This window comes from Cetorhinus maximus, chromosome 7, assembly GCF_964194155.1.
Source record: "Cetorhinus maximus chromosome 7, sCetMax3.hap1.1, whole genome shotgun sequence".
Classification (NCBI taxonomy): domain Eukaryota; kingdom Metazoa; phylum Chordata; class Chondrichthyes; order Lamniformes; family Cetorhinidae; genus Cetorhinus; species Cetorhinus maximus.
Window position 1 is genome coordinate 99,680,305 of NC_135885.1, and position 11,065 is coordinate 99,691,369.

At 42.2% G+C, this 11,065-nt stretch overlaps 1 protein-coding gene across 1 annotated transcript in view; it reads left to right on the plus strand.

The window, feature by feature from the left end:
* LOC144682957 (ephrin-B2-like) overlaps nucleotides 1–7,862 on the plus strand; it is a 60,104-nt gene extending 52,242 nt beyond the window's left edge. Inside the window, exon 5 of the mRNA XM_078545888.1 lies at nucleotides 4,507–7,862. Within this exon, the coding sequence (XP_078402014.1) occupies nucleotides 4,507–4,919 (413 nt within the window). The 3' untranslated portion in view covers nucleotides 4,920–7,862. The remainder of the gene's footprint in view (nucleotides 1–4,506) is intronic.
* The last annotated feature ends 3,203 nt before the right edge of the window (nucleotides 7,863–11,065 follow it).

The window sequence follows — 11,065 nt, forward strand, 5'->3', positions numbered from 1 at the left end:
ATTTAGTATCTATGTAATAGTTTTCTTTTTATTGTAGATAGAAAGTGGTCAAATACATGTGGGGCTGAGTCTCAGTCTGTAACTCCACCTTGGCAGTATAGCAGAACTCCATTTCTCAGGCCTGTATCTCAGCAAATTAGATCAGTTTGTGTGGAAATTGCATCATTCAAGCAAAGCGATTGTCTACTGGTAGCAGCTTTTGCTGTTACATCAATAACTGTGCTGCCTCCATGTGAGAAGCCTCATGGTATGAAGTCACCAATTATTGACCCATAAGAACCATTGAATGTTCTTCAAAAATACAAAAATATAATACTAGAGATCCTGGGAACCTGAAATAAAAGCAGAAAATGCTATTCAGCAGGTCTGGCAGCATCTATGGAAAGAGAGGCCAGCATTTTCTGTTGGCATGCAGGGGCAGGCCCCGCACGCCGATGCATAAAATGACACGCGGTGATGTCTGGCGTGCGTCCCGACATCACCGCGTGTCATCCCGACCTTTCGTTCAGTGGGCGTGCACTGGAGTCGGCTGCGCGCCCACCGAACTGTCAAAGGTCTGTTAAGGCCAATTAAGCCTATTGAGAAAGCAGCCTGTCCAACTTTAAGGTTGGTGGGCAGGCGAAGAGCCCAAGCGGCCTTCGCATTTATCATGAAACCTCATCCACGGGTGGGATAAGGTTTCATGCAGGTTTTATAAATTAAAGAAAAGTTTTTATGAAAATTCATAAATATGTCCCAGCTCATGTGACACTGCCACATGAGGGGACATGTATGAATAATTTTATTATTTTATTTTTTCCAACTTTAACATTGAAGTTAATCTCCTTGTGGCAACTCCGTGCCTCAGGGAGATTTCTGCGCTCTTTCGCACACATGTGCGAAAGAGCGCAGGCCCCGAGTCTCCCTCCTCCCCCTGCCCGCACAGGTAGTGCTGAGCGCTACAGGGCGCACAGCATATAAGGCCCGCCCACGTAAAATGGTGCCATGTAGCCGATCGCGGGCAGCGATCGGCTCTGCGCTCACTCCCGACCAGCCCGCCCAAAGGGGAGAAAATTCTCCCCAACGTTTCAGTTTAATGATCTTTCGTCATAGGGTTTTATTAGGTTCATTAGGTGGTAAATCTGTTTATTTATTGAAATATTACCATTTCGCACCATAAGTTACCAGAAGTTAACTGTCTAACATCCTCTGTCTCTCAGACTGGAGGAGGGATTAATTTAAGCCGCCCTGATTTCTCCTCTCACTACCCACCCGTAAACAGAGAGGTGTTTTTGATTTTTGATTTCCCCCCATTTATAATTGGTGGTATATTTTCCCCAACCCTTCAGTTTTGGAGTTATCCAATTGTTTATTAATTAACCGCAAAACAAACTCGAAATGAGATAAATTAAGAGGGTTGGTTTATTTTACACACACACAAAATGCGGGAAAGGGGTTTCGCAACTTTTACCCCTTTTTGCACTCATTCAATAAAAGAAGGATAAGGGAAAGAAAGGGGTACAGAGCAAGACCATGATAAAAATAAGGGTTATGGTTTCACGTGAGTCCAGGGTTCATAATCAAAAGTCCAATGGCGTATTCCTTCAGAGGCTAGCAGGCTAAAACTGGTGTTCCTACTTTCCAGAAGTGAGGACTTCCATGATGGAAAAAGGCACGTAGAGATGAATTAGTCTTGAAGGCAGAGATACAGACATTCCAATGTTCCAGTAGTTCACAGCGTAGATGAAGGCCAGGCCATTGACTGGACAGAACTCTTTCTGCTGTTACCTGTTGGATGGTTAAATGGTAGACCGAAGCAGGCTGCTTGCCTGGAGTCCTGCTTCTCTTCTTAAGTCAAACAGGGCCTGAAGATAAAATTCAAGAGCTGTATAATTAAAGGAATTCAAACAGTGCAAGTCCCGGTCATGTGACAGGGTGGTTTCAGGTCGAGCTATTCAGCTAATGAGGTGCCTGCTTGAAACCCATTGTGTTTTGGAGCAGGTACTGGTGGAGCACAACATTGGAGATTAGGGGGAGGATCTTCCGGTCGGCAAGCAGGGGTGGGGCCTGCTTGCCAATGCGTAAAATGATGCGGGAGGATGTCAGGTGGAATTCCCAACATCACCCCTCGTTATTTGCATTTTCATGTCGGTGGGGGCGCAGCCGAATCAGCTGTGCGCCCACTGACCTGTCAATGGCCTAGTGAGGCCATTGAAAAAGTAATTAAGATCATTAATGGACCTGCCCGTCCAACCTTAAGGTTGGCGGGCAGGCCGGGAGCCCTGGCAGGCTTCAGAAAAGCATGAAACCTCATCCACGGGTGGGATGAGGTTTCATGAGGGTATTTAAATATTTAGTAAAGGCTTCAATAAAAGTTATGGACATGTCCCAACTCATATGACAGTGTTACATGAGGGGACATGTCAGGAAAATGTTTCTATCATTTGTTTAACAATTTTTAATTTGGAGCCGATCTCCCTGAGGAAGCACTCAGCAGTCTCGGCTGAGGGAAGCTCCCCCCTCCCCAGCCCGCACAGGGAGTGCATAGAGCTTCCTGGCAGACGTCACGCTGGGCGGGCCTTAATTGGTCCACCCATGTAAAATGGCGGCATGCCCCCGATTGGGGGTGCCAATCAGAGGCACACCTACCCGTGCCCGTTCCAGCACTCTTTCACCACCCCCCCCCCCCACCCCCACCACCACCAACAAGGGGAAATTTTCTCCCTAGGAGTCACAAATAGCTCTAACTTTGTCTGTAGCTAGCTGGTGCAGACTTACCGTCTATGAATCCTTTGTGTTGGCTTGGCTGGAATATTTATATAATACAAGTCGCATCCCAGAATGATGAGGTAGCCTTTGTCCAATGGAACAGTGTAGAATCTTCCAGAAACCAGCAAGTGATCAGCTGCAGCCATTTTTATCAGCCCAGCAATTTTTTTTCTTCCTGTCTCCTGGATAGGACAATTTTATTAATACTATATTGGTCATCACTATTCTGTACTTCCCAGAATTTGAAGGCTGAAATGAACCCAGTAACCTGTCTTTTGGGGAATAGAATTGCAGATTCCAAAGGTGCTTTTTGTGAAGATGTGCTTCTTGATTTCACTCCTGAATAGTCCAGCTCTAATCTAAATATTATGCCCCCTTGTCCTGGACTCCTCTACCATATATCTATCCTGTTGAATCCTTTTATAATTTAAAACAACTTGGTTGGATCACTCCTCAGTTTTCAATACTCAAGGAAATCCAGTCATTTCCTGTGGGACTCCTTTTCTCCCTCAATCTTTCCTTATTCTTTAAATCTTCTAAAATCCAGAAGATTGTCTTTGTATTCTATCCTGCTCTCTTCAGTTAGTCGCTTCAACTAGTTTTTGCAATAAACAAAAACTGTGGAACTTGCAGCTCACCACACAGAACCTTCCCTGATTTCACTGAAGCCAGTGAGAAGTGCAACAGATGTAAAGTTCTGGGAGAAGGTCACCTGGCTACCATCGCAACCCATTTAATGACACCTGGACACCTAAAGGATGGGAAATGGAGATATTTGTTTGTAAAGAGATTTGTGCTGAAGTGGAGGAGGAGCAGGTCCAACCTGGCAGAGGAGTGAGATTACCAGACAAGTGGATTTACAAAGATGGAGCATCATTGCTGGTTATAAAGTTTTGATTCACAAAGGAAAAATGGCCATGTAAATTAATGTTATGGTCAATCGGATTTGAAATTGTAAGCTAGATGAATACAACAAGGCTTCTGAGTGGGGGAAAAAAAGCTCAAACACACAGTTTCATTCCTGAATGAATAGTCTGGCTTGTTTATCAGCATATGGAATAACTAATACATTCAGCACCAGCAGCAAAGGGGCTGCATCCAGTCAGACAGTATGACTAGGGACAATTGTCTTAAGGATTTACATTTTCTTACTCTTACCATACTGCCTCAGGCAAGCCTGCATCTGTTTTAAGTGAAGCTGTCAGCTCCATTTTTTGCTACTGACTGATGAAGATTTATTAATAAAAGGGTCCAGGGATAACATGGCATATGTCATTTTAAATATTCATTGCTAACCACCAGCGCTTGTATTTGGATAACCAACAGATAAGCTTATTTGCCAAAGCCTTCTGTTTTTATTGAAAACTAAAGTCTCTTTGTTTTGATGGCTTGTTCAAAGTCAGTTGGCATGTTGAAGGAAATACATTGTGCCTTAATTTAGCAGTTTTTTAACGATAATATATTGTCTCTGCAAGACCTTCCTTCTTCAGCAGCCTGCTTAACCGTGGAATCACCAAATCTGCCTCACAACACAGAGATTACTGGTTGGTTAATTCAAATAATATGAAAATGGGGGTCCTAAAATCCCACCAGTAATTATTTGGAAACACAGAGACTGCAGCTTCAATTATTTTTCAACCGACAGGAGGTTTTATTTAACAACATTTAATCCTAGGAATGAAACTATATTCTGAGAGATTATTCTAATGGGCTTTTGTTAAGAGTCAAATTACTCAAACAGTTCTTCTTTGTTTTCAGGTGGGACACACTCATTCAGTAGTGATAATAAACCTTCAACTGCACCCAGGGACCCGGACCAGGGCAGATTCCTCAGCCCCGACGTGGCCTTATTTGCAGGCATTGGATCGGGCTGTGTGATCTTCATCCTCATCATCATCATGTTGGTGGTCCTGCTGCTAAAGTACAAGAGACGGCACAGAAAGCACTCCCCGCAGCACACCACCACTCTGTCCCTCAGCACGCTGGCCACCCCCAAACGGGGAGGCAACAACAATGGCTCTGAACCCAGTGACATTATCATTCCATTAAGGACTGCAGACAGCGCCTTCTGTCCTCACTATGAAAAAGTCAGTGGAGACTATGGACATCCAGTATATATAGTTCAGGAGATGCCACCACAGAGCCCAGCGAATATATACTACAAAGTTTGAGCTGCCAGAACTGAGGCTAGTTTGGGATCCTGAAGAAAATTCTTGGCCTGTTGCATACCTGGGTCTTCTGCTGAAATTAGTGGTGATTTTTTTCTTTGCACCAGGATTGACTTTAAATGTGTAGGAGAATTAAAGGGGAAAATGGAAGCTTTGCAGGAAATTCAGCTGAAGAGAGAGTTGGTTAGTATGTATGGTCTGTGTAGGAATCTGCTTACAGTAAAATAACAGGAGCAGCAAGCCGGAGAAAAGTTGAGTCGGGGACTCAACCAAACTGTTCCACCTTTTACCACTAATTTCTGGACCATATGCTACAAACATACCAGGAAGCAAGAGGCAAAGGGATGTTTGAACTATCTATCACTGTATTTATAACTAGTAACATTTTAAGCTTTGGATATTCAGCAATAGAAAATAGTCAGTCTCCACTTTCCCTGGACTGTTATATTTTATAATAACCGGATTTCATAAATCCACCTCTGTCTTTGTTCAGTGCTTTTGATTTTTATTCCCTCTTATTGTTTTCCTGTTACCAGTATTACTTGTTAAACTGAAGGCCACTTTGCCTTTGAACACGATCACTGTAACATCAGGAAACTTCTAGAACATACCACAACATTAACTTGAATCAAACATCCCAACCACCAGTGATAGTATTCACAAAAGCAGCCAAATTTAATCAGTCATACAGAAAGTGATAAATCACGTCCACATACATGCAGGAGTCCTTTCAGTCATACGTAGCACACGTTGGTAATGAGCAGGAGACCAGGAGTTCACCTGTGACGTTTAACTGCATTTGCAGTTGTATGCTGCTGCCTTTTTGAATCTGAAAAGGAAGTGTAGAGATATAGATTACTTAGGGAGCACTTTGGTACTAAAAGTTCCAAGATGTAGGCTGGTAGACATGGTGACAAGCACAGTGCTGTAGAGCTGCACTTTAAATGAGCTCAAATAATTATTTTGAGCAAAACTGAACTAGAGAGAGAAAAATGAAAGGCCTCCATCTGCAAGGTGCTTTATTGAGGTATTGAAGAGAAGGACACACATCAGTGAGAAAAGGCACTACGGGGCTAGTGATGTTGCTTTTAAGAACAGTGCAACAGTGGTACAGTCAGGCTGAGGAAATAAATTGCCTTACAGTTTGCGTTGTATGAATAGACTGTGGAGCAGTCTCCATATTACATGGTACAGCTTTCTCTTACTGTGGCTGGCAGCTTCAGTGACCTCTAAGGCTTTACCCTTGAACTACTCATGAGACAAAAAAATCAAATACACTACAAAAAATGGAGAAGGGAGAAGAAGGACCTGAGTGATCAAATAGCAGACCTGGAGAGCAGATCACTGAGGGCCAATTTTTGTAGTCAGAATTGCTCAGTAAGAATGCACAGTGGGCAGATGAAGATCGTTTGAATATTAGACTATCTGGATGGTCATAACATTGCCACAAAATGTTTGGATGCTTGCCTCTGGGAATGGAATCATGTTTCCACAAATAGCAAAAAATAAAAATAGAATCATCTTAAGACTTCTAATGTAACAGAAGCTGGGAAATTGCTTCTGCTTCATATTTCCAACAACTGAATGGCTTTTCAGCCTTAACACATGGGCCTAATTTTTAGAAAACACTTCTCAAATTAATATTAAACAGTAGTAGCCTGGCACTGGGAGTGTCTTTTCGAAAATCATCCTTACTCCTGTAGTGACTTGCAGTGCAGGCTGTGTTATTAGTTACTGCTTGGCACTGTCCAAACTATGATATCTTGTAGTTTAAAATTCAAAGAATGTGCTGTGTGAAAAGACTGGGCCCAGGAATTTCAAAGGGGAACCCACAGGATAGTTGCCCAGCCTAATCCTTGAGCCTGGAAATTACATTGGCGACAAAAGTGAAACACTTTGCGTGTACTTAGATCGTTGCCACGGCAATGAAGTACATTATATGTGCAACTGATTTTCTACCATTTCCATGTAAGGTGTGTTTTTTGTGGGCCTTTAGGACAAGAGACATATTAGCAGAGGCATTCTCAATTATACAAGGTTTTGTTTGTTCTTTATGAAATACTTTATGGGTATTCTGTGCCTGATTTTTTTTTTCATTTTAAACCAGATTTGAAAACAGCAGGTGAATTTCCAATTTAAAAAAAAATCCAACGTGGGGATTGATGGGATTTCTGGTTTATAATACGCGCAGTGGTTGTGTGTCCGATGTAGAGTAAGGCACTTTACACTGATCCCATATAGTTTGTCTTACTCACCCCGCCTGCCAAGAGAATGTCACTGTAACCGCCTTGCAGACACATTCATCCCTATCACCTGGTTTTAGAATTTGCACCACAGTGAACTGATGCTAGTTGTGAAGCTGTAAATATGTGGAATATTTTAATGTATAACGATTTGGGCAGGGAGGGAGGGGAGAGTTAAAATAGCCTTATTCACCTTCTTAGTAACAGAAGTTCACAGCAGAGCATGACTTAATTTTCCTTAAAGTAAAATGTTTGTGTAAATAGAAGATTTTTTTTAAACAAATTCTAAGGAGGATGTTTTGTATAAAATCTGAATTTTTTGCAATGTATTTTTAGCTATAGCTTGTTTCCAAGGCAGTGTCATCCCCCTTTGCACAGTTTAAAAATGGAGAAAAAAGAAAATTGGTAAGGTTACCAAATTGACCGCTGCATATTTGTGCCATGAATATTTATTTAATTGTTTCTTTGTCCAGTTTGTGTACACAGTATTACGCTTGCTTTATAAATATTGAATGTTGCTTTCTCCTCATTTTTCTCCTTTTTCGTCTGCTTTTTCAACCATTTTCTTTTTCTGAAGCAGATTTAATTTTCACCTTCACTTCCCTGCAGTCCAAGGAAAAATGAACAAAATTAAAATCACATTCCATAAGTCTGTTACAAACTGAAATTGTTTTTAAATAAAAGACTTTTTTTCCTATGGAAATTTGCCTGGAGTTCAATTTTTTTCTTCCTTCCTTTTACTTCCTGAAATCTAGCAAAAACAAAGGTCTTTTAAAATGGCTTGTTACGTTTCGAATAAAATGCAGGAGATTCAATTATGAAGTTGTGTTTTCAGTGCCCTAGGGTTGGAGAGAGGGAAAAGTCAGCCAGTGTTCCCTTTTCTGATTACTAACGTATTGAAAGCGTACTTGCATATGTCAGTTGAGGAGCAGGTTGGGTTTTTCTGTAACACCCCCTCCGCATCCAGCGCATATTGACACTGATGTCGAGGCTCATGCATAAACGACAACTTGCATTTGTATAATGCCTTTAATGTAGAAAATACGCTTGAAAGAGGTAATTCTGTTTTTGTACTGCTCTATCAGTCTACCCTCCATCATAAGTGAAGTAATGGAAGGGGTCATCAACAGTGCTATCAAGCAACACTTGCTTAGCAATAGCCTGCTCACTGATGTTCAGTTTGCATTCTACCAGACCCACTCAGCTCCCAACCTTATTACAGCCTTGGTTCAAAAATGGAAAAAAGAGCTGAACTTCAGAGGTGAGGTGAGGGTGATTGCCCTTGACATCAAGGTAGCATTTGACCAAGTGTGGCAACAAGGAGGCCTAGCAAAACTGGAGTCAATGGTAATCGGGGAAATATCTCTGCTGGTTGGAGTCATACCTAGCACAAGGGAAGATGGTTGTGGTTGTTGGAGGTCAATCATTTCAGTTCCAGGACATCACTGCAGGAGTTCCTCAGTGTAGTAGCCTAAGCCCAACCATCTTCAGCTGCTTCATCATTGACCTTCCTTCCATCATAAGGTCAGAAGTGGGGATGTTCGCTGTTGATTGCTCAATGTTCAGCACCATTCAAGACTCCTCAGATACTGAAGCAGTCCATGCCCAAATGCAGCAAGACCTGGAAAATATCCAGGCTTGGGCTGAGAAGTGACAAGCAACATTTGCACCACACAAGTGCCATCCTGGGTTTACCATTGACCAGAAACTGACTGGACTAGCCATATAAATACTGTGGCTACAACAGTAGGTCAGAGGCTAGGAATCCTGTGGAGAATAATTCACCCCCTGACTCCCCAAAGCCTCTCCACCATCTTCAAAGCACAAGTCAGGAGTGTGATGGAATAGTCTCCATTTGCCTGGATAAGTGCTGCTCCAACAACATTCAAGAAGCTTGACATCAACCAGGACAAAGTAGCCCGCTTGATTGGCACCCCATTCACAAACATTCACTCCCTCCACCACCGACACACAGTGACAGCAGTGGGTACCATCAACAAGGTGCACTACACTCACCAAGCCTCCTTAGACAGCACCTTCCAAACCCATGACTACTATCATCTAGAAGGATAAGGGCAGCAGACACAAAGGGACACCACCATCTGGACGCACCCCTCCAAGTCACTCACCACCCTGACTTGGAAATATATCGCCGTTCTTTCACTGTCGCTGGGTCAAAATCCTGGAACTCACTCAGTATCAGCACTGTGGGTGTACCTACACCACATTGACTGGAGCGGTTCAAGGAGGCAGCACCGTCTCAAAGGCAATAGGGATGGGCAATAAATGCTGGCCTAGCCAGTGACGCCCACGTCCCATGAATGAATAAAAAAAAACTCAGCCTTAGGTAGTGGTTAGGAACTGGAATGCCTCAGCTTTATTCAGTTCTGTATGGAAGGATTCATATATGGCTTAGCAGTGAAATTGAGGACTACCTAACCTTACACATGCAAAGCATGTTAATCTAATTGATTGATAGCCCTGGAGCTTGAACTTTGTAACTGAAGTGACTGAATCCTGGCTTTAGTCACTCCTTGAAACTAAACACTTTCTACTGTTCTCTGGGCGACATTGACTCATACCCAGAAACACACAGACCATGCTCCCACTAGCAGTTTACCCAAGTGGGCACTATGCATTGTGTGAACTTTGATACTCTCAGGGCATTTCAACTATGGAGGGCATCACAGTCAAGCCTAATCCTATTCTCGGGTAAGATCCAAACATGCAGGATTTACTGAATAACTATCTGGAACAGGAATGCTGCCTGTTATGCCTTCCTTAAACCAGGCATCCCGAGGCCAACTGTACCACCCTTTGTGCTGCCGTGCTGAAATCAGCTAACTGAGAACAGACCTTGGATTCTACCTAATCTGCATAGGTACTGACTAGAAAACTCTCAGGAGCTGACATACATATCATAAACTGCTGAAAAAACATATGTCTAAGCTTTTCATCTTTCACTCATCAGGACACTAGCAAAAATATCAATATAAAGGGAAAATCAGCAATTTATACTGTATGTGAAGATAGTGCTGATTGGTTGGCAAGTGGCGTTGCCATGGAAAATGCACCACTGATGGTGACTGACAGTTAACTACCAAGCATTGTTGAAATTTAAACCTTGACTCTGACTGGTCAAGCTGCCTGGTTTAAATTTCAAACAAAGCTGGGCAGTTAACTGTCAGTCACCATCAGTGGTGTATTCTCCATAGCAACACCACTTGCCGACCAATCAGCACTTTCTTCACATACAGCAAAAATTGCTGTTTTTCCCCCTTATATTGGTATTCTTGCGAGTATTCTGATGAATGCAAGATGAAAAGCTTAGACATGTCTCTTTTTCAGCAATACTCAAGTTCTGTAGTACCAAACGACTACATATCATAAATTAATAATTCTTGGAACAATTCTATAGCACAGCCCAAAATAATCAGAGCTGGGAATTCCCTACATTCTTCAAAGCATTCTGAAAACGTTTCTATACATGCTCCACTTCAACATGCATTCTTTCATTAATAAGCTTCCTGGATACTTAAATTGCTACCATAGCAATCTGAAAGGAAATCTCCAAAATAATTTTGCAGTGTCATTCTCACAATTGCTTTATTTGTGCAAAATATATGATAGGGAACACAATGCTCCTCACCTGATGTCGACAGTTCACTGAATGATGAGTCTGATTAGCGGAGGGAATGTCAGCGTGTGGGTGGGTGGACAATGTGGAATAGTGGATATTTTAACTCATTATGTCATTTGCAACTTGAGGTTAATGGTCAAAAGAAAACATGTAGACTGAATGGTATTAATCAGAGATTGGGATATTATTTGCTAACGAATAAGTCTATCATATATTTATATTCTTGATTAATTAAAACACATTGAAGTCTTTATCCAGGGTCAGTG